This window comes from Cynocephalus volans, chromosome 6 (genome assembly GCF_027409185.1).
Source record: "Cynocephalus volans isolate mCynVol1 chromosome 6, mCynVol1.pri, whole genome shotgun sequence".
Lineage (NCBI taxonomy): Eukaryota > Metazoa > Chordata > Mammalia > Dermoptera > Cynocephalidae > Cynocephalus > Cynocephalus volans.
The window spans coordinates 17,752,672-17,778,071 of NC_084465.1; the positions used below are offsets into that span (position 1 = coordinate 17,752,672).

General features: G+C 34.7%; 1 protein-coding gene across 4 annotated transcripts in view; it reads right to left on the reverse strand.

Annotated features, from left to right (window-relative positions):
• Positions 1-25,400, reverse strand: part of UBN2 (ubinuclein 2) — a 70,923-nt gene that overhangs the window by 39,858 nt on the left and 5,665 nt on the right. For 2 of the 4 annotated variants that reach the window (XM_063099538.1, XM_063099535.1), the window contains exons 2-6: positions 25,190-25,282; positions 13,269-13,370; positions 7,700-7,837; positions 6,745-6,848; positions 4,414-4,900 (exon numbers count right to left, since the gene is read on the reverse strand). In XM_063099538.1, the coding sequence (XP_062955608.1) occupies positions 4,414-4,900; positions 6,745-6,848; positions 7,700-7,837; positions 13,269-13,370; positions 25,190-25,282 (924 nt within the window). The remainder of the gene's footprint in view (positions 1-4,413; positions 4,901-6,744; positions 6,849-7,699; positions 7,838-13,268; positions 13,371-25,189; positions 25,283-25,400) is intronic. The other 2 variants (XM_063099536.1, XM_063099537.1) reach the window with 2 other exon arrangements.

Sequence of the window (25,400 nt, forward strand, 5' to 3'; positions counted from 1 at the left end):
GAGTTAAGAGACAAGCTACAGAACGGGAGAAAATATTTGCAAATTATACATCTGACAAGGGGTTAATATCAAGAATATATAAGAGACTTAAACAACTCAACAGCAAAAAAAAAAACAACACAATTGAGAAATAAGCAAAGGATCTTAATAGACATTTCTCAAAAGAAGACATAGAAATGGCCAATAGGCATATGAAAAAATGCTCAACATCACTAATCATCAGGGAAATGCAAATCAAAAAAACAAGGAGATAATACTTCACTCCAGTTAGAATGGCTATTATCAAAAGACAGAAGAGAACAAATGTTGGTGTGGATGTGGAGAAAAGGGAACACTTGTACACTGTTGGTGGGAATGTAAATTAGTACAGCCATTATGGAAAACAGTTGGAGGTTCCTCAAAAATTAAAAACAGAATACCATATGATCCAACAATCCCACTACTGGGTATATGCCCAAAGGAAATGAAGTCAGTATGTCAAAGAGATATCTACACTTCCATGTTTATTGCAGCACAATTTACAACAGCCAAGTAGGAAATCAACCTAAGTGTCCAACAACGGATGAATGGATTAAAAAAATGTGGTAACATACACAATGGAATACTATTCAGCCATAAAAAAGAATGAAATCCTGTCATTTGCAGCAACATGAACTTGGAGGTCATTATGTTAAGTGAAGTAAGTTAGGCACAGAAAGACAAATACCACATGATCTCACTCATATGTATAATCTAAAATATAATCTAAAATATGAAAGAGAAAGGAAAAAAGTTGATATTATAGAGACAGAGAGTAGAACAGTGGTTACCAGAGACTGGAAAGGGGAGGGGAAAGGAAAAACAGGGAGAGGTTGGCCAACAGGTACAAAATTAGTATTAGATAGGAGGATTAAGTTCTGTTGTTCTATTGCACAGTAATGACTATGATTATCAGTTAAGTTTTGTATATTACATAATAGCTAGAGTTGCTTTTGAATGTTTTTGCCACAAAATGAGAAATGCATGAGGTGATGTTTACATTAACTATCCTGACTTGATGACTGTACAGCATATATATGTTATCAAAACATCATCAGACCGTACCCCATCAACGAGAGAGAGAGAGAGAGAGAGAGAGAGAGAGAGAGAGAGAGAGAGAGAGAGAGTGTGTGTGTGTGTGTGTGTGTGTGTGTGTGTGTGTGTGTGTGTGTGTGTGTGTGTGTGTGTGTGTGTGTGTGTGTGTGTGTGTGTGTGTGTGTGTGTGTGTGTGTGTGTGTGTGTGTGTGTGTGTGTGTGTGTGTGTGTGTGTGTGTGTGTGTGTGTGTCTGGCCTTGTCCTTAGTGTTATAACACTGCACTCTAACCAACGGAGCTAACTGGCCAGCCCCTATTAAAATAAATTTTTTAAAAGTTTTTTTTAGGGCCGACCCCGTGGCGCACTCAGGAGAGTGCGGCGCTGGGAGCGCATGCTCCCGTCGCGGGTTCAGATCCTATATATGGGGATTGCCGGTGCACTCACTGGCTGAGTGCAGTGCAGGCAACACCAAGCCAAGGGTTGCGATCCCCTTACTGGTCACAAAAAAAAAAAAAAAAAAAAAGTTTTTTTTAATAAAAAAGTCAAAAGGTTGAATAGTGGAAGAATGCTACAAAGTAAGAAAAGAGCAACATGAAGAAACTGCTTATCAGACAGACATGAGCATGTTAGCTGAAGATGAATTCTCATCTCCTGAAAAAAAAAGCACCATCTCATATTTCAAAGAAAAGTATGGAGAATTCACAGGTATCAGTACGTGAAATCAATCTTATTGCTAATAATTTCCTACTAAGGGGTTAGGAAGAAGCTATATTAATCCTCAGTCGGCTACTAAAGAGACAAATGTCATTTTTTGATATGATATGACAGAGCCTTACGATATTAAAACACACTAATTACTAACCAATTTTATTTATGAAGTGAGAATAAACATAACATAATAGAAAGAGTGCAAGCTATGGAGCTCAACAGTCCTGAGTTTAAATCCTGACTCGGAATCCTGGTTTGGCCACTTAAAAATTATGTGTTCTTGGACAAATCATTTAACCTTCTTGAACCTGTTTCCCTCATCTATTAAATGGGAGAAACACTATCTAAGCTCGCATTATTGTTGATAAGATTAGACTGTGTGGTATGTAAAACATCAAACTCAGTCAGGGCCATTGTTTTTAAAGAGGTAAATGGGGCCTTGTGAAGTGCAGGACACAGCAATACTGCACCCAATACACAGTATCAATTTTTGCTAAATAATCAATAGCTATCATTATTAATTATACCTTAAAAAACATGAATCACATCACTAGTAGTTTTTAAAAACCAAAAGAAACTAAAGATTTTAGGGGTGAAGCAATGTGGGATAGCAGAAAGCATATACTTTGGAGTCAGGTGAATCCTGGTGTTTAAATTCTGGTTCTACCGCTTACTAGGTATGTGGCCTTGACCAAGTTACTTAACCCATCTCCACTTAAGTTTCTTAACCATAAAAAGGAAATAATACCTACACCTCATACAGAGTTGTTGAAAAGATTAAACTAGAAATCTATCTGATTAACGAAAGTATAAATAGATTATATGCTTAAAAAAATAAGCACAGAAAATAGCAAAGGAATGAAAACAAAGAAGGGGAGGAGCAATAAAACAGAATATAAAAGAAAATGCAATAAAGATCAATTCTATAATTTTAACAACTGCAGATCAGATAAAATCATTTGTTAAAGGAAAAATCTTGGAGTAGGTCAATAAACAAGTATTCACTCACATGTTATCTATAAAGAAACAGCTAAAATCAAGGAATTCCAAAAGGCTGAAGGTAAATGTCGGGAAAAGCCATACCGTGGAAAAATAAAAAGAGTCTACAGTAAAACCAGACAAAATTAAATGCAAGGTGAAAAGCATTAATAGGACAAAAAGATCACCAAATGATAACCATCACAGTGAAGATACAACCATCAAGAATCTTATGAAGCAAATGACACAGCATAGAAATAAACTGCAAAAATTATGGTAAACACGAGATGTAACTAAAAGAAACACTGTCAATAAGATACTTTAACACACTTCTCTAAGTCTTGGACTGATGAGGTAAATTAAAATAAGTAAAAACATAGAGGAATTAATTAGTAAATCATAACCTCAGATGAAACACTAAAGAACAAAAAAAAAAAACCAGAAGAACAGAACTGGTAAATAAAATCCATGAGCCAGTTACTGAAAAAATTAGATAAATCTCTTGCCCCCCAATCAAATGTTTAAAATTTTAATTAGAAAAAGTTAAGAGAAATGTAACATGGAGATAATCAATAAATTTTAAAATGTGATTTAAATGGAGAAATCCTAGGAGAAAAAAGCAGGATGTAGAACAGTCCATACATTACAATCCCATTAACAATTATTTTAATAATAATATATTTGCACATGCCTGGATTAAAATCCAGAAAAATTTAACAGTGGTTATCTCTGCTGGAGATGGGGAATGTCGGATGTTGGGATCTTTCCCTAAGTATGAAATATATTCTGTATTGCTTGTATTACTTTTATAATCAGGGAAAAAAACAACTAAAATATGGTCTATGTTCAGACAAACTGGCTGAAGTTATGAAAAAGGGCACAATGAGCTAGGTTTGGCATATTTTAAGACAAAATATGATCTCCCTGAGATGAAAAGGAGATGTGTGAGACATAACTGGATTTGCAGCTAGTTAAACAAATGAAGATTATCAATCCAAGTTGACCTGGAGAGTAATACATTGTGACAGGCTACAAGCTCAACTCTAATGTTTGTCCTAGTGGGAATCCAATGCATGCTTACTAAAACTGCCGATTAGCTGGAAAAAACAGATTATAAAATAAGTAGATGTCAACATAGTGTGGACCAAGTTCAGGTACACTTCTACAGTGTCGCTAGTTGCTCCTTTCTTTGCTCTATTTCCTTTACATGATTATGTAGCTAATAAAAATTGTATTTATAAAACCTAGGCAGAAAAATATTTATTTATAAGGTGAACTGAAATAATAAAAGAATCAACTGTATCCGTGTTATAACTATAGTTTTGTTTTTTTTTTTTTTGCCTTTTTCATGACCAGCACTCAGCCAGTGAGTGCACCGGCCATTCCTATATAGGATCCGAACACGCAGCGGCGGCGGCGGGAGCGTCGCCGCGCTCCCAGCGCCGCACTCTCCCGAGTGCACCACAGGCTCGGCCTATAGTTATTTCTACTTAAAATAAAAGGCCTATGTATACATATAGTCAATGCCTGAAAGGAAATATGGAAAATAAAACATTGTTGTTCAAAGGGTGTTGAGTCTATAGGTTATTATTATTATTATTATTATTATTTTTCTTTAAAAGCATTTATTGTTGCATCTGTGCAGGAAATAACAACCAAAAGAATTATACTTACTACACGAAGGTCCTCAATACGTTTTTCAAGAAGAACAGGTAGACCCTCTGGGAGTGTAGGTACCACCTTGGGCATAACCTGAGAGGAGTAGGTTGGCTGGGTGGTGGTTCCATTTTCTCCCCCTGACTCAGATAGGGGGCTACCATCAGAAGCAGCATCCAGTAATCTCTCAAAGTCGAAATCATCTAGCATCTCTAGGGCATTTTCAGCATCCTGAAACAGTTCATGTTCATTTGTGCTAACAAAAATGGGGAGGTCTGGATCAGCACTGTTCAGATTTAAGTCTGGGACATCATTCCCCAATGCTGCAGCAGAAGGGGGTTTATTCAGAGAGGAGGTTGATAAGGTCACTGGGACTTTGGGGTTAGACTCTTTTTTTAATGCATCCTTCTCTTTCTGAAATTTTCGTATCATGGCAGCTAGAGAAAGAGAATCTTTGTAACGTTTCTTCTTTTTTTCAGACTTGTGTGAATTTAGAGCCACAACTCTGTGAAGAAAACAATGATCAGTTATGCTACACATGGTTCTAAAGGTTAAAGCCTGTGCAAATAAGTAGGCACAAAATTAAAATGGTTAATTTGATAGTTGGCAGAGCAAAGTTTTCTTCTTAATTTCTTATTAAATTATACTTTTACAATAGCATCTTCTCCAACATCATCTGAATTGTCACCTATGATAGGCAAATATGTAAATGGCATTACAGTGAAGAAAATGAAAGGAATAATGTCAACAGGAAGTAAAACTGAATTTAGCTCAAGTTTATCAAAGCATACTAAGTTTACTACTCTTTTTAGAATGTTCATATTCTTTAGCACATCTTTAACGTAAAAAATTAAAAGTATAAGTATAAAAAATTAACCAAATAAAGAATTGCACTTTTGCTGAAAACCGAGTTGCCTTATAACCAGGGAAGTCCATATCGTACACCTTCAAACTGGCACCCCAGATGGTTTGTGCTACAAACTGCCAAAGATATACAAAATCCAATGTCTCAATCTGTGAGCCTTTATCCAAGACCATGTCATCTTCCCAGACCCTATTCTATCCACTACTACCTTTTTTTGTTGTTGTTAAAAGATGACTGGTAAGGGGATCTTAACCTTTGACTTGGTGTTATCAGCACCAACTCTCCCAAGTGAGCCACGGGCCGGCCCTATCCACTACTACCTTCTGATCATTTTTCACTTTCTATTTTAGGAACAGCGGTATTATGCAATCAGACCGTAATGTGTAATTTTCAATGACAACCTTCTCCCTACAGAAATTCTTGGGAAAGATCTAAGTTTAGCAACCACTTCCTCTAAAAAATCATTTCTAAATCCTATGGCTTAGATGCTTCTATGTGCACAACAGACTGAAAGATTATTAGTACCTTGAAGGCAGGCCCACATTTCAGTTATTATATGCCCAAACCTCCTGGTATACAGAAGGTACATAAAAAATATTTCCTGAATGAATGAGTTATTAAGTTGAGAAAACAATAAATTCAATAAAAGGCATTACTTGTAGCTTATGTCTCCAAAGACGTTCACTTGTAAATAATGAACATTTAAGACAACCATTAGTAATATACATATTTTTTTCCCTTAATAATTTCCTAATGACTTAGGTCAAATTAATGACTATAATCTCATTTTTAGGAGGAAAGAAATACTTCCCTACATCAACCTTTAGGATACTGATAGCCCAAAATTCAGATGCACCTCCCTTGCTAAGGAGGGTAGGAAAATCCAGCCTCTCACAAGTATCTTTACCTTAGCTTTGCAAAAAAAGCCATAAAGAAGTGGAGGAAATTGGTAACTTTATGACTACATGGTACAAATACTTTATTCTTCTCTCTTAAGGCTTTTGAGAAATTCTATTTGGTTTTTAGTGGCAATATTGTTACCTAATGTCACAAGCATTAAGAATAGCTAAATAGAATCAATAAAAATGTTTATATTAAAACAACCATAAATCATTTATACACAGGCTACTGCCAATCCTGAATCCCCTAACTTTAATTTTAGTACCAAAAGATTAAAATAATTTGTTCAATGTTTATATCATCTTTTCAAACTGGTTTTTTTGGTAAAAATTTGTAATGAGCAAAATACTTAATAAACTAACCTGTGAATTTGATCTAAAACACTATGAGTCTCTAAAATGACGAAGCTTTACTTTTATTAATAAATACTGTAATATTATTAAAATATAAATTAATGGGTCATTAAATTTATAAATACTGTATTAAACTAGACACAGCTAAATTGAACTAATTAATGGTTGATATATCATGCTAAAAGGAGGGACAGTCACTCTATGACATTAGTTCACTTAGGTTTAACATACCCCAGTTGTTTGGGTACTTTTTTCCTTGGCTTTTTCTCCTTTTCACCTTCCTCTTTTCGCTTCCGCTTCTTCATCTCAATATCATCTTCTTTTATTCTGGGAACCTGCAAAATGATAAAAGAATGCTTTATTTATCCAAGTATCAACATTTTACTCTTTGATGCCAGCAATCCAGCATCCAGGACAGTATTTTTTCTCAAATGTTAGCATACATTAGAATCGCTCATTAAAAATGCAGATTCTTGGAGTCCATGAGCACTCTCACCTCTGGTTTTGATTTAGTTATCTGGAGTAGGATCTTATAATTTGCATTTTTAACAAGCATTTTGGTGATACTGGTACAAGTCAGTCTTTGGACCACACTTCAAGAAACACTTACTTAAGAACACTATTCATTTCCCAAATATAATCTATATAAATTCTACAGAAATTTTTACAAATTACATCTTAGGAAAATGACAGTTATTAACAGTCATTTCTATAGCACGACTTACCCTATCCGAGAAATTTAACCTTATCCCAGAAACAGAAGATTATTAGACCACATATGTAAAGAGACGTTTTAAAAGAAAATAATTCTACTATGATATATAACTAATTTTCCCATATTTACAAAATTTTATTTTTTATTTTTTAATTTTTTTAAAAAAGATGACCGGTAAGGGGATCTTAACCCTTGGCTTGGTGTTGTCAACACCATGCTCAGCCAGTGAATGAATCGGCCATCCCTATATAGGATCTGAACCCGTGGCCTTGGTGTTATCAGCACTGCACTCTCCCGAGTGAGCCATGGGCCAGCCCCTTCAAAATTTTGTTTTTAAGGATGTAATTAACTATAGGTTCATGAATGGTATTTTACCTTTCCTTACATTCACAACTGTGGCACAATTAACATTCGAAACATATTCTGTTATGTGAACATTCTTATTACTGTTGCAATGTCAGATAAACTCACTTTGGGTGGCTTGTGCTTTTGGTTGTCTGTAGTATCATCTTCTTCAGTATCTGAAGCTTGGCGAAACTGTAGAGTGCCAGTGTTGATATAAAAGCCTCCATATTTTGTTGTTAGAGAAGCAGGAACTAATTCATCATACTAGATTTAAAAAAAAAGTTTCAGATATATTCTATCGTCTTTAATTCTATAAATATGTCAAAGAAATTTTCATACCATGGCAACATCTTCCTTAAATCCTAACTGCAAAACTGACTACAATGAGGATGTTTGTGGAATAAATTTAGAAAAAGTTAATATCTGGAATAAAAATTAGCTCTGGTCATTTGGTATATTCAGAAAAGGAACTTCTAGAAGCTGGCCAGTTAGCTCAGTTGATTTGAGTGTGGTGCTGATTAACACCAAGCTCCAGGGTTCAATCTCTTTACCAGCCAGCTGCCAAAAAAAGGAAAAGGAACTTCTGGAATAATGAAGTAAAATCTAAATACATCACCTGCTGAGAAAAATTTAAAGATCACTGCTGTTATTCCTTTTTTTTTCTCCCCACTGCTGCTATTCTTAATGACAAATGGTTCTGATGAGAAACTGAAACAAGTTAAAACAGATGACTAAACATCCAGATAAAGAGTAAATTTCATTTCCTACCATATCAGTATGTAATTTTATTCTCAAGGAGGTTATAAAGAATAACATGCTTATTTTTTTCCATCTTACCTCTATGCTTTTAAGTAGAGAAAATTAAAAAACGTTTAAAAAATAGCACATATGCTTTAACGAGAAGCAGAAAAATAACTGCCCAGTTCATTAAGCATATACTTGAGGGTCTGGAATGAACCAGGCACTTTGCTTGGAACAAAGGACTCAAATTGTCTAAATCAAACTTATGTCCTCAAAGTCTAGATTTTAAGGTTTATCATTGTCTCACCTGATGAACATGAACAAAGCCAACTTGAAATGAAGGCCAATCTTAACCAAACAAAATTGTTCCAGTGGGAAAGAAAAAAGGAACTACTTATCTAATAGTAGAAAAACACCTGCCACCTGGGGTCCCCAGAGCTCTGGGTTCCTCATATTACACAACTAATATTTAAGAAAGTCAGATTTTTAAGGAAAATTCTTTGCCATGGGCAAGGAATATACATTTCCTACCAGTTACTGTAAAATATTAAGGCTAAGTACAAAAGTTGTGATTTTAACCTGTATTCTTTTAAATTATATAGAGAATGGAAAAAGAAAGGGTATCCAGTTGAATTACATTGAATTAAAAAGAAATGAAAAATGAGTGAAGAAAAAAGAGAAAGAAATGGATGATTTTCTTGTTGTACTACTTGATACACTTCTATAAAGATCTGCAGATAGGATCTCACAGAAAAAGGCTGGTACTATCTGCAAGCAAAGGAGTGATGTGAGGAGTGAAGAATTAAAAGTGAAAAAGACTTTTTAGTAATTATTTTGAAAATGTGTAATTGTGATAAAATAAATACACCTGTACACTTTGCATACATACACTCATACAATGCTTTATAATTTTCAATGCTTCCTCATATAAATAATTTCACTTGATCCTCATGATACTCTTGTGAGGCAAGGAAGGCAAATATTATTCATATTTTTAAGTGAAAACCAGGTAAGTACCTTACCCCAAAGCAATTTTATAAGTTTATGGCAAAGTCACTGGTTGACTCTCAACCCATCCACTACTACTTCAAGCAGCTTCAGAACATTCTTCAGGAGAACAAATTCTTGATGAATATTTAATATTTAATTTAGCCATTTAAGTAGAATGTGTTAAAAGGCAATGGACTCTGAACTTAAGAATCAGAAGACCTGGATTTAGATCCTTCACCAATAACTAGCTATTGTGACCCAGGGCAAATCACTTAACATTGATTTTTGGGGCGTTGTAAAACAGGGACAATATTACTTACTTCACAAAGTTCTAGTAAAATTTAAAAGGGAAAACCTAAATAAAACTGTTATTCATGCCTGGTATTATTATTTATTAGTAATAAATAAAAACATTTTTTTTCAGTCCTTTTACAATCTGGCAGTACAAAGGTGAGACTAAAATTAATCTTCAAAAGCATTTATTTTCAGGTATTTTTAGTAATAAGTAGTACATGATTCTGAAAATTAATTTCACTCTATCAAATAATATACAGCATTGAAAACTTACTGACAACACAATGAGAAGAACAAGGAATCATATGGTTGGATCATAATTGTTTTATATCTGAATTATCTCATAAAAAGAACCAGTAATATGTTAAAGGCAATGATACTAAGTTACTTTGCAAGTCAAACGACCTATATTTTAGTTCAATTTTCTCTTATAAAACAGGGACCTACCTTGTCCCATAAATGTTAGTAACTAATTGTATAACTCAACAACTTTTACATACAAATTCATCCTTATTTATTAAAGAAGTAGCTTTCAAATTTTCTTCACCACAACCCAAGTAGGAAATACATTACACATCAAAACCCAGCACACACATATATACATAAAAATTACATAATTTGCTAGTGATGTATTATGATAGGTCCTATTCTATTCAATTCCATTTTCTTTAAAAATACTGGTCACACCCTCTAAATTGATGTATAATCCAATTATGGTTGCAAAAGTCAGTTTGAGAAACACTTCATTCAAATGTTCTGAATGCCACAAAAGAAGCTATTAAAAGTGCTATTTATGAAAGGCTACATACTATATGATTTCAACTATAAGACATTCTGGAAAAGGCAAAACTATGAAGTCAGCTAAGATAAGTGGTTGCCAGGGGTTAGGAGGGAGGTAGGCATGAATAGGCAAAGCAAGGAGGATTTTAGGGAAGTGAAACTGTTCTGCATGATACTACAATGGTGGATATATGTCATTATGCATTTGTCCAAACCCACAGAAGGTACAACACCTGGAGTGAACCCTAATGTAAACGATGGACTTTGGTGATAATGATGTATCAATGTAGGTTCATCAACTGCAAAAAAGGATTGGTCAACAGCAGGGGAAGTTATGTGTGTGGGGGGACAGAGTGTATATAGAAACTCTCTGTACTTTCTGCTCAATTTTGCTGTAAACCTAAAACTGCTCTAAAAAAGAGCTTATTCATTAAAAAAAAAAACCCACTATTTATGTAGCATGAGTACATGCAATGCCCTTTTATATATGGCTGTGTACATTCCTGGGTTATTCAGAATTCAAAATCTCCATATAATGTTAACACTACTACTAATGCTTTATGCTCTTCAGCATGTTTATAGTCATTATCTTATTTGAGCCTCATAATAATTCTGTAGGGTAAGCAAGTCATAGCAGAGAAAACTGAGTGATGCTAAAAGACTTGGTCACATGGGGAATTAGAAACTGAGTTGGGACTAGAATCTAGGACTTCTGCCTTGAGTTCCAAATCAAGGTCAAGACTCTTGAAAACATTCCATATTCTAATCTACTGGTTGACAACCTTTTTGGTAATAGGAGGCCCTTTCTACTCCAAAGGGCATTGTCAGCATGTTACTTCTACAGACCAAGATGCCTGGTATGGTAAACCAGTTTATGTTAGGACTCAAGAAATAATTTAGGTGTATGACAGGATATTTAGTATGCCTCATGCTATAAGTCCTATCACTCTCTTATTAGTATATGCTTTCTTGTCATCTATACAATCAAGCACTGTAGCAACAGAAAAAAGACATACTAGTTTGTGGGTAATGTAATAGTCACCTTAGTGTCACTTTCTGTATATCTTAAGTAATTACTGCACACTGCAGAGAATATAATAATCCCAGGGTTTAGATTACTCTAGTACACCGACAAGAATGAAAGAACATTACCTTACCTATCCCAAAACATGATATGTCCTCATTCATTTGCTGTGATCAATGAACTGTTATAGTTCTTAAATATCCTCCTAAATTCCTCTTCCTTTTGTAAGAGAAAGAGGATTCCAGGCAAAAAACCACAGGGCTTGATCAAAACAGACTGGTGATAAAGGCTGGCATTCAATATACCACCACTGTAGTAAGGCATGGCAGCAACAAAAAAATTAAGTACATTTTAAAGATGTCTGCCAGTTGAACTTCAACCTAGTAGCACCAATCTTCAAGATCATCTGGTTCTCATCTTGGAAGTCATTTCATAAGACACCTGCCCAAGTTTGGGAATATCAATACAAATTCAAACTGCAAATATCCTGTGACCAATAAATTCCACTGCTAGAAATTTATCCTACACATGTATTTGTACTTCATAAACACCCTGCACACGCATTTACTTAAGTAGATAAATGTACACAGATGCTCAATTATTTATTCATTAGCATGCAACACTGGAAACAATTTAGATATACATCAATGGAGGATTAGTTAAAAAAGTCATGCAACTTAGGTTTATTCCCTAACAGCCATTACAAGGAATATACCTATGTACTAACATGTAAACATCATTAAAATATAATGTATTTTAATAGAGAAGCAAGGATTAAAATATGAATCATACTATGATCTCATTTGCATTAATTTTTTTAAAAGGATATATAGGTTGTATGCTTACTATACATGGAAATTTCTGGACAACTACACAAGAAGCTTAACGGTGTTTATCTCTTGGGAGTGGGACCTTTGGGGTACTTTACCTTTTACTTCATAACCATCTTGCACTTTACTGTTGTTTTACCATCAGCATATATTGATTTTATAATTAAAAAAAGAAAACAAAACAAAACACCAAAAATAAAACCAAAATCCCCAAACAACAAAAAAATCTCTTCTTTAGGCCTCACCTCCAGCAATTCTAATTGAATAAGTGTGAGGTAAGACAAGTGTACAAAAATTTTTCATCTCTGATTGAGAACCATTAATTTAAAGTAATGGTTTTCAGCACTGGGTTAGAACTTTTTCTTTTTTGCAACTTATCTTTGTTCTCAGTTTGGGCAAGGGGTGATGATGGAATCAATGCTAATTACACATGTCTGAGAATGAGCAACTATTAAAGAACCTCAAGAGATTCTTTCAAGAGCTGGAAGGGAGCACAGCACATTGAAAATCATGATTTAGTACAGAGTCAGCAAAACACGATCTGCCAGCCAAATCCAGCCTGTCAGTTTGTTTTTACACAGCCTGTAATCTAAGAATGATTTAAATCAAAAGAAGATTAATATTTCACAACACCTGAAAATTACATGAAATTTAAGTTTCAGAGCCCATAACATTTCACAGGAACATAGCCACATTCATTCATTTATGTATTGCCTATGACTGCTCTCATGCTACAACAGCAGAGCCAAGTAGTTGTGACAGAAACCGTATGGCTCACAAAGTTTACTATGTGGCCCTTTATAGAAAAGTTTGCCGAATTCTGGTCTAGTATAATAGTGTTACAATGACTCAACTCGGACCAACCAAACATCATAAAATTTTAAATTTGCATTATTCTTTTTTTTTTAAAAAACAGCAAAAAATCTCTAAGCACAAATGAATACACTCACTGAACTATTTAAGTTACTTTACCCTTGACTTCTACTATCCCAAACTAACAAAGAATTTGCTGCTATATTAAAGATACATTACTCACAGCCTCTGAGTTATCAATAAATGGATCTGTCTCATCATAGCCAAAGCCTATATCAATTAAATCTTGTAGCCGATCCTTCCGGTGTTTACGGGGTTTCCCACCCTGCAAAGAACAGACATGTTAGACTGATTCAGTACTCATGCTGTTTCCATAAAGTTAAAAAAAGACCTGTTAGAAGAATTCCAATAATTTTTGTAGATAATCCCCATCTCCAGTAGGTTAAGTCCCCCCAGACCTTGAGTGTAAGTTGTGCTTACCTTGCTTCCACAGAGTAGAGTATGGGGCGGCAGGGGAGTAACTTATTAGTGGAAAACTTGGCCAATGTTACCTCAGCCAGGTGATTACATTCAACATCAACTGTGACTAAGTCATGTTGGTAGCATAAATGATGTGATAAAAACTACACTTTACCTCTGTAGTTTTCCTCTCAAAAGTCAATAACCCCAGTCTAACCATGAGAAGAACATCAAATCCAAATTGAGAAACAGTCTACAAAATAAGTGACCAGTGCTCTTCAAAGCTGTCAAGATTATGAAAAACAAAAAAAATCTAACTGTCGCAGTCTAGATGAGCCTAAGGAAACATAATGACTAAACTTACTGAAAAAGGACAGTAAGGGAAACTAGTAAAAAGGACATTAAGGGAGACTAGTAAAATCCAACTAAATTACGCAGTTTAATTCATAGTAATGTATCAATGTTGGTTCCTTAGTTGTAATAAATGTACTGCATGAACATAACATATTTACAATGGTGGAGAGTGAGTGAGGTCCGCATGGGAACTCTGTTTTGTCTTTGCAACTTTTCTGTAAACTCAAAACTATCAAAGTTATTTTTTAAATGTCACAGAATTATATACATAGACATAAAAGAAAGTGAAAAATGACTGCACACAAAAACTGGTGAAATTTAAATAAGGTGTGTCATCAAGTTAATCACTTTGTGCCAACATCAATTTCCTACTTTTGATTATTATAGTTATGTAAGATAGTACCACTGAGAGAAGCTTTGTGATGGGCACAAGAGACTTCTCTGTACTATTATTTGCAACTTCTTGTGAGTCAATAATTCTTTTTAAATAGAAAGTTCTTAAAAAGTAAAACAACAACAAAACAAAACAAACCAGTTAATGTAGATCCAATTATTCAGGTCATACTTTACAGAGCCTTTCCACTTAGGCTGATTACAGCATAAAGAACTCATATCTCAGGCATAAAACGTTACATGTATTCTGAAGGTTATGTATAAGCTTGGTATAAGCAGTTTAAACGATCAGGAAGCCTAATACTGTGGCACTACTAAAACAAGTATGTTAGCTCAGTCTTTAAGACTTTTTTCTTTTTTTTTGCGTTTTTCAAATATTTTTAATTACAATGGATGCTTAGGCAGGGCTAAATGACCTGGTACGTGCATATTCCAATTTTTACCGGAAAAAAATGCTAACAAAAACATTGTTAAAATCTAAATTTGGTTTCTAAATGTAGTACCACATATAAAGCATCCCATGGGCCGGCCCGTGGCTCACTCGGTAGAGTGCGGTGCTGATAACACCAAGGCCCCGGGTTCGGATCCCATATAAGAATGGCCGGTTCGCTCACTGGCTGAGCGTGGTGCTGACAACACCAAGTCAAGGGTTAAGATCCCCTTACCGGTCATCTTAAAAAAAAAAAAAAAAAAAAAAAAAAAAAAAAAAAAAAAAAAAAAATAAAGCATCCCATGAATATGTTAAAAGTCAGCCAATTTTTTTATACATATTATGGGGTACGGAGTTGACTATCAGTATTTGTGTACAGTGTGTGATGATCAAATCAGTATTATTAGCATGTTCATTATTACAAATCATAATTACTTTTTGTGTCCCTTACCCAATTACTCCCTATCCCCACTGAGGGCAAAATCTCAGAACAACGACAATTATTCTCAAGAAATACCAGCTGGCAATCTTAAAAGTATAAGTGCATGCATACATATATACACACACAACATACATGTGTGCTTAGACACAACATACATACTAAGTTGTCTTTATTTTCCCATATCTTCAAACCTTTACAATAGTTTATAAAATTATGTCAAGAATCAGAAGTCATGGGAAAGAAAGACATATTTCTAGGACAGAAGTTATTCCATTAAGAAAAAAGCATGCACAAGCAGTTAAGTACATGAGAGGTAGTTTTACCCTAAAAAGAGAGAAAGATCTAAGTACTATATAAAAACTCACAGATAAAATTAATGAGGACTAGCCCTGTCACATATTAATTATGTTTAAAGTTATGGCAGTTAAAACAGATGGCAGGTATATAAGAATAAACAGATTAATGAACAGTGTTGTTCAGAAACCTACCCTAGTACATAAGAATTTAATATGAAAGAGGCAGCATTACAACTCAATGGAGAATGATTAATAAATCAAATAAATGGAATAAAAATAAGATACCAATTTCATCTACCAAATTACAAACGTTTAAATTCTGGCAAGATGGAGAAGAAATAAGACTGCTCAAACATTGCTGATAAGAGTACACCAATAAAACCCTTTTGGAGAGCAATCTGAAAGCATTTGCCAAGAGACTTTGCAATGCTCTTACATTTTCTTCCTTTGCCTTTCCTCAGTTTTCCAAATTTTCTATGAAGTATTACTGTCATAATGCTAATATGTTAAAATAATTTTAAAAACTCTTCATCTTATTTGACCCAGTAATTCTACTTATTTGACCTAGTACTTCTGTAAGTTATGTAGCTTATTTCAAACCACTATTTAAATTCAAAAGTATCTATTAAAAACTTACGCTATAAAAAGCAATATGTTAAAATTGCAGAAAGAATTTAAGTATGAAAAGTCCTGGTCCTCAAAGACCTTAAAACAAGATAATCCACTCAACAAATTTACTGAGTACCTATCATGTACCAGCCCTCATTGATTTTACAGAACTGTGGAGGAGGAGGAGCATTAAACAAGTAACTACAGTAGTTGTAAGTGGTAGAAAGAAAAAATACAGGTTGTATGGAGACCTTTTTAATAGAACACCTAAGCAAGGCTTTCCTAAGACATTTATCCTCAGACAAAGACAGGTGGAGGTAAGCACTTGCAGAAGCTACTGAAGGGATTAGAAAAGGGATTACAAATCTTGTAACCCGACAAGATTAGTGTTCAACAAAATCACTCCGGCTATTGTATGGGGAATGAATACAGTTAGGGAGGAGATCAGTTAGAGAGAATAAAATGCAGAGATTTGCTAGAAAGTCACACATTACTATTTGTATAAAATATATACCTAAGTGACAAGCATGATGATGGTGATGATGACAGTCACCATTCACTAAGTATTAACTTTGTATCAGCTCCTATACTAAGTTCAACCATCTATTATTTCACATTTGACAAATGGGTAAAATTAAAGTTTGGAAAGGACATATAACTTGTCTAAGGCCACAAAAAAAGTGGTAGAGCCAATCTTCAAACTCATGACTGTCAGACTCCAAAGTGGTCATTCTATTAAAAATTTTATAAGAGAAGATATAGAACCTATGGGGTCATTTTTTAGTCAGAAACATCTTACACTCATACCAAAACTGAAATCAGTGTCTCCACTGTCAATTGTCTCCAAATTAGCTTCTTCCACTTGACATTCCCGTTTTGTTCACCTTTACCGTTTATCTGCCTTAAAATTTCATTATTGGCTAAAATTAAGAGTGATGATATCAAATATTAACAAGATGTGGAGCAACTGGATCTGCAATACATTGCTGGAGGGAATCAAAATGACACAGACAGGACCGGCCCGTGGCTCACTTGGGAGAGTGTGGTGCTGATAACACCAAGGCCACAGGTTTGGACCTATATAGGGATGGCTGGTTAGCTCACTTGGGAGAATGTGGCTGACAACACCAAGTCAAGGGTTAAGACCCCCTTACCGGTCACCTTTTAAAAAAAAAAAAAAAAAAAAAAAAGACACAGACACTTTGGAAAATAGTTGGGCAGTTTCTTATAAAGTTAAACATACACTTACCATATGACCTAGCAATCCCACTCTTACATGTAGCAAAGATAAATGAAAACATATGTTCACACAAAGACCTGTCTGTACTCTAATATTCAGAGAAGCTTTATTCATAACAGTCATAAACTAGAAACAACCCAATGCCCATCATCTGGTGAACAGATAAACAACTGCGTACATAATCCATACAACAGATTACTACTAAGCAGTAAAGGGAGGAACCACTGACACATGAAACACGGATGAATTTCAAAAGCATTATGCTAAATAAAAGAACCCAGACACATCAGACAAAATATTCCATTTACAGGAAACTCTAGAAAAGGCAAAAAAAAAAAACCCTACAGTAACAAGAAGTAGATCAGAGGTTGCCAGGGGCTAGGACTGGAGGATTGTCTGCAAAGAACTGTACACATAAAGCCAATGAACTGTATTTATTTAAATTATACCTCAATAATGCTGATTTTAAAAGCCCTTCATTACTATTTCCACTTCAAGTCTCTATCCCCACAAACCTTTGTTCATATGATTATTCATCTACAGCTTCCTTTCCATTCTAACTGCTAATGCTAGAATGCTGGCCATTGTTTTTCACCTAAATGTAACGAATACCTCAATTAGCCTCTATTCTCTCAAATTTATCCTGCATAATACTACCTAATTATATCCCTAAAATACCATTCCTCATCATTCCCCTGCTTAAAACGCTTCAGAAGCATTCTATTACAAGATAAATTCAAAACCCTTAATATGGCACCAGTTAAATGCCTTCTACTTGTGGACTCAAACTACTTTTCCAACTTTTTCCTTACAATTTTCCACCATGAACACTGCTACATTCAAACTGTCCACCCACTCGTCCTCAAACACACCTGCTTAGCTTTCCTCATGCTTTCCTTTATTGGAACAGTCTCTTACTCCTCACTGAATCTTCCCACCCTCCACAGTTCAGCCTAAGTTTTAAATCTTTTCTCCAGGATGCTTTCTAATTAAAATCACAATTATCTTTTTCTGCTTTCTGTGTGTGTGTGTTTTGGCAAATGGCCAGTAAGGGGATCTGAACCCTTGACTTTAGTGCTATAACAGCGCACTAGCCAACTGAACCAGCCAGCCCCCCACTATATTTTCTGTCTAGGCACAACTAGCTGCCTATAAGATTTACCTGAGGAAAACCAAAAAAACAAACAGGTTCTGTTGTAATGGGCACAATCAGACATATACAGAAGTACAAATAATTTATAGGTAATTAGGGAGATTTAGGAACATCTATGTTTAGGCAAGGTGACCAGTCTTTGCCACAGGAAACTATGACTGCTGTTAATAGTTCTGAGTCCATAATCTAATTCATGCAGTAAAATAATTACTGCTGTTTAATAAGTGTGAATCTTATCAATGAGAATAAACAAAATAGCTAAACCTTCACTCAATCATAACAGTATTAATCTGACCAAAATGCCTCCCAAAAGATCTTCACCAAGCATCATATCAATTATAGCATCATAACTATGATAAAAGTATAAATTATATAAACTATGAAATCTCCATTCAATGTGATAAAGAAATATTTATTAATATAAAAGGTAACAAAAGCACTTTACCAAATGTTTTGTATAGTTCAGACTAGTCACAGAACAGGTAATGTCAATGTTCACTAAGCATTTGAAAAAGTGCTCACCCTAACTGATAATCATGGGGACAACATTAAATAACAAGATACTGCTTTTCTCACTGTCATGCAACCTGGATGATTTTATTTATGAAAAACATAACATAGCAATATATATCTTTAGATATATATAAAATGCTCAAAAAATACATAACAAATAGATAACCATATTTATTACTGATGGAAAAAGGATACATTTGGAGGCAGCGGTAAAGACCGACTTTGGCTTAATATGTATTACTTAAATTTGTTTTTATATTTTTATTTGTTTTGTTTTGTTTAGGGCTGTCCTGTATGGGGATCCACTAAATTTGTTTTTAATGTCAGGAACATATTCATATATTACTCAGGTGATTACAATTTCTTTTTAAAAAATGCAAGAGAGTACGCATAATCACACATGCATTTTTTAAAGACCTGAAAGGATACACATCAAATCATCAAACTATTAACACTGGTTATGTCTGGCAGTCAGCTTACAGATGATTAGCTGATTTTCTTTATCTTGTTTGTGTTTATCTGTATTCATACATTCTTTTACAGTGAACAAATAAGAAATATTTGAAATATGTGAATGCCTACATATACCTAGTTCTCTGGGATAAGAAACTCAAATGCTGACTGTCTCTGAGAGGGAACTAGTAAGCTAGGAGTTGGCAGTAGGAGGGAGATTTACTTTTCATCAGATTATTTTTCCTATGTTTTGAGTTTTTATTAAGTACATGTATTACCCATACGAGAAATTTTTTCTTCGGTTTCATCTCCCAAATGCTCAATAGCAAAGTTCTGGACTCCTCTTTACATGGTCTGCTTCCCAGTCCCACTGTGGGGAAAGAACTCTGGATACCTGTACTTGACACACTCATGTCTGAGCAGCTCTTTCTTAAATCACGTTCCACTAGCTAGGGTTCCACAGGCTTTGCTGTACCTATCGCTAGCTTTCTGCCAAAGCATTTCCTATGAGGCACATCCTAGTTCCCTCCTTCAACACAGAGGCCACTAGATTCTAGTTTTCTAGCCTCAGTTTACTTTTCCTCAGCTTTCAGCCTTATCAGAAAAACTTCTACCCCAACCTGCCTCTGCTATATCTCCCCCTTTTCTAGTCTCTAACCTCCAGTTCCCTAATTATGCTGAAATTCAATGATGTGCAAATTGCGTAAACTGGAACCAAACTTTTGACAGCTGCCAAAAAGGAACAAATAAATTAATTCACAAATCTTAAAATCTAACCTGAAGAAACTCAAGGTAGATTGGCAAAGGATTATACTATAGTGTCTTCCCTACTAAACAGACCTGTTTTGAATTGCCATCTTTTTCAGCATTCTTAACAAGAATACTCCCTGCAGCAGAATCAAAGACTTACTTGACAAATTCTCTAGACCTTTGCAGTTGTTGACATTACACAGTTTACACACTAAATAGATCTTACAAAAATCAAAATTTATTTTTCAAACAAAAAAATCCTTGAATTTTGCTGCATCTAAAATGAAGAACCTCCCTTTAAATCTATTGCTCTAGGCACTAGTTCAGTATGACTCAGAAAAATATTCCTTACTGAGTCATTAGTACCTGCTTAACCTGATAATCAGTGTTTCAAGCCAATGCAGTCTGATTACACTGTAACACTAAACTGGAAAACAAATAAACAAGATGGTCTCAGTGCAGGATGCCCCACTGCCTCCAGCTAATAGTAAACTGAACTAATAACCAACATTCATTGATCACCTGTGGTAGACAGAGCAAGCATGACACTAATTGCCAAGAAAGACTCCAGTCTTACAACTAAGAAAACATGCCATAGTCACAAAGCTTCCCTATTTGTCTCAACCCTGCCACAACCTTATCTCTTTACATCTGTGCCAATTTCTTCAACCTACCAATAGAAAAGGGTAGTTTTAAGTTAGTGGAAAGACATCCGAGAGTTGACTACACAGCAAAGAAATAGCATACACAGATCTCTATAATCAACACACATATATAGGACCTTCCACTCAAATAAAACTGCCAATTCTCAATTGTTCCTAAGGGAATTTAAAAGATTGAAGAGAATTTACTTAGATCAAAGAGGCCAAGGAATTAAAAAGGCATTTCATTGCAAGCACTTAGAGCTGGTAACCGCAATAAACTATTATTTGAGCTAACTTCCTTTCCCCGTATTTAAGACCCTCTCCCCGCCAACCCATTTTAAAAGGTTATGTTTTTACTATATATGTAATACCATACTATTGTTGGTCTAACCCTAAATACACTGGTATTTGTGTTATGCAATTAGAATTTATTTTGTAGTGGCGTTAACAAGTTTGCCCAAACTCCTTTACCCAAAACCCTACCAAGTTGATCCTTAGGGAACAGACCTAACATAAAGCCAAAACAAGCAGAAGAAAATCAGCCTAGGAACTTCCCAAGGAAGGTCTAACCCCTCAGCAGGTGTGAATGAGTAACTGATATAATTCTTAAAACTCTCAGAAAGACTAAATAACGCTTTCATAACATCTGCTTGTATCGGTCTCATATTTGTGGACATTTTTTTAAAAATCCATAATTATTTTAAGTAGAGAATTACATTCTTTCCACTCAATTGAGTAGTATTTACTGTGAAGAAGTCATTCATTGGAAAATATATAGTGATTCCAAGGTATTGCTATTCTTTAAAACATTTCTGGAAAAAATCTCTTATAAGTCATACCAAAAGAAAGTCAAGACTTTTTAGAAATATAAGTTGTCTTTGAATAAAAAATAGCATTACTCTACTTGATCAACTATTTTATTTACAACTGCTCAGAATCACTTTCATACCATCAAATCGACTCCTACCCTCCCTTTTGAAGTAAATACGAAGCTACTAAGGCCCTGAGAGTCCAAAATCACATAGAATTACGCATGAAAGGTGGTACTCAAAGCCTACATGGTACAGTAAGCAGATTTTAAATTTATAAATGTGATTTCATGAATTTTAATAAATGCCTGGCAGAATACATGTCTTCCTATTCAGAGATTCATTCAGATTCAAATAGTCTTAACTGAACCACTGCTGGGCACCAGGTATTGTGCTAGGCACTTTCACTAAGATTATTAAATTTATATCCAATTCTAGGATAGCACAATCTTTCAAGATGGCTAGGGTAACAAGTGAGAAAAATCACTAAGAGAAATCTTTCAACTACTACAGCTTCTCCTATGTCCCACAAGGCTAAGAGAACAAGTCTATACCCATCAAATTGAACCTCATACCTGCTCTACAGTACAGATGGCCTCAGAAAGGCAGACACCACCTAAAAAGCATGTAAAAACTGAGTCAGAAACTGGGATATTTAGCCTAAAGATGTGAAGCCTTAACCGGGAATGGGGAAAGGCATAAGACCCTCTTTTAACTATTTTGCTTCCTTCCTACAGTAACCAACAAGACTAATTTAGAGCCTATAGAGAAGTAGAAAGGTCAAAGCTTGAACTTAGCTATTTAATAAGGTACACCTACCAATGTAGTATATTCTAGGTAATAAGAAGCACTTAATAGTCATATTGATGGGGCTGGCTGGTTAGCTCAGTTGGTTAGAGCACGGTGCTGATAATAGTCATATTGATGCCTTCCCAAAAAACCACTTAGCAATTGATGCTGAATATGAACTGTCACATTACCTGAGCATAAGAGCAACATAACAGGAAATAGGATATAGGTCATAAAACAGAATAGAATGGGAAGAGGCAACCCCATAAGCTCAATACAGGGTGCTCCTTTTACAATTTTATACTCCCTATAATTTCGGATATCACTGATTTTCACCTACTAGTAGAACATCTGAATTTGCTATCCCTGAATATCAATAAAGACCTTTGTTGTTTAAGACAGATGTTTTGTGATAACCTAGACCTCTATGCCTACAGCCTAGAGGTGGACAAGATATCTTCTCTCTTATCAAGGTCACTTTGGCCTGATGATTTTCTTGAAAGGTTCCAAATGATTTGTTATATATATTTAATACTCACAGATATAACACTTATGGCATTCTTTTAGGTTAATGTACATAAAACCTTCATGATGTAGGATATTTTAAATCTCTAATTAGAATGGAAATAAGAGAGTAAGCAAAATAAAAATCTAGAGAAGAAATACTGCCCCTTAATTTGAATTACAACAAGAGTATTGTTTTATCCCTGCACAAGGACAATGCCTGCATATATCCAAGTTGTTTGGAGCTCAATTTTACACATTAAACAACTTCTTCAGAATATTGGTTTTTATATGCCAAATACCACCCTAGGGTTCCCCAATAAGACTTAATGCTAACTTTGAGGTATTACATCATATACTGAGTCATATTACCTACAGGACCATATTCTAGGAATTTTCCAATTTGCAAAGGGCAATTGTAATCCTTGCTTTTGTAAGACATGGCAAAATAGGCGCTCTAATATAGTGCTGAGGGAGTGGAAATTGGTAATTTAATAATATATACCAAAATTATAAATGCATAAATCCTCTGACCTAAATCTTCTATTTCTAGGAATTTGTCCCACAGGTGGAAATGTGTGAAATGCCATTTTACAAAGTAATTTACTGCAACACTACTTATAAGAGCAAATTTTTGAAAACAATCTAAATCATTTGGGGACTGGTTAAATAAATTATATTTCCATACAATGTAATGCCATGCAGCCTTAAAAAAAAGAAAAAGAAAGCTCTCTTTGTCTTAACATTAAAAAACAAACAAAAACCTCCAAGGTATAGTAAATGCAAAAACCAAAGAGCAGAATATATAGTATTCTGTGATATGTGTAAAAAAGGGATGGGAGTGGGGAAGTAATAGATGTATATATATACATATAATATCTCTAGAAGGACCCCCAAGAACATTACTTGCCTAGGGAGTGGGATTAGATGGGTTGGCAACACAACAAAAGGCACATTTTTTTCACTCCATATTTTTAAAAATTTTGAACCATGTAAATGTACTGCTTGGTTAAAACATTAAATTTAACCAACGTATAGTGCATTTAAAAAAGACAGTATTTTACAATTTACACATCACGAAACAGTATAATCTCAGAAGATTATACTGTAATTAAACATTATCAATTACTGTAACAATCTTTGCTATTCCTTCTATTAAAACACCCACCAGTCCATCCCTAAATTTATTGTTATATAGTCACAAAGAGCCAGAAGGGTCTTTAAAAAATCTGAACCTCTCCATTTACAGATAAGAAGACTGGCCAAAAGAGGCTAAATAACCTCCCCAAAAGAACACAAATAGTAGGTGGCAAAGTATGACCTACAACCTGACTCGAATTCCAATCAACTGTCAAATATTTCTCTCACCTCCAAACTGTTTCTTAATTACCACAAGAACCAGCAAGTGTCAGCCAAGATCCTAGTTGCATTTTGAGGACAATATGAATGATGGAGCTAGTGTGAGCTGACATCCTATCTCCGTGAGATACTTTTCAATGTTTACAGAAGAATCAGAAGGGATAAGGTCTTGCTTCCCAACTGGGTTATGATTTAGCAAAGTGCCAAGAATAGTTAAAGCCATAGGATAAACATGGTGTGAGGAGTGGGGTGCCCTACAAAGTCGATTATACAGTACTAGAAAATTTGAGAAAAATGTTAAACAATTTAACAGTCAGGTAATTAAAAATTACTTTTATATTAAAACAAACACCAATGTATTGTGGCACAGAACATAGAATATACATAAATATATCAGGTAAACAGGACACTTTCAAAGAAGTTTCAAGCTGCTTCTCATTGAGTCTGACCACAGGGGTTTAGAAGCACACACATTCACTCTCTTAAATTCTTAAGAGGCAGGAGGTTTGAGAACTACTACACCAAGGGAATTAAAATAGTGTTCTCACTGGAAGTAGAAAGAAGGGTTAGAGCTAGACAGACCTGAACATGCAACCTTATTGTTACCACTTAGATCAGTTACTTAACCTTTGGCTCAAAACCTTGGTTTCTCCATCTGTAATATGTAGTCAATATTACTTACCTTGTAGTTTTATTACAAGGATGAGAGATAATATGTTTTAAGCAAACTGCCCGGACCCTCAAAGGACTATAATAAATGATGGCTACTATTATGGCCAACACAAAGCTATCAGAATCTTTGTCTGTCTAACCATTTATTTGGCTTCAATTTGTGAGAACAGGATAAGGCAGGCAATAGATATTTATAAGCTCTCCCAACCAGCCACAGAAAGAAAATAGGCCAATGGGATAAAATTACCTAAGTGAACACTGTTTATTATACTCACATATTTCATTTCAAACTTCTTAGCCAACATTTCCACTTCTTGCCTCTCCTGATGCTCATCATTAAATGGGTCTTCTGTATGAATGAGCTTCTTCTGATTCAAACAGAATGGGGGAAAAAACAGAAGTATTATTATTACTACAACTATCATTATTATAAACTTGTTGTTGTTACATATCAATTACTTCAACTATATTTCAATATAATTGAAT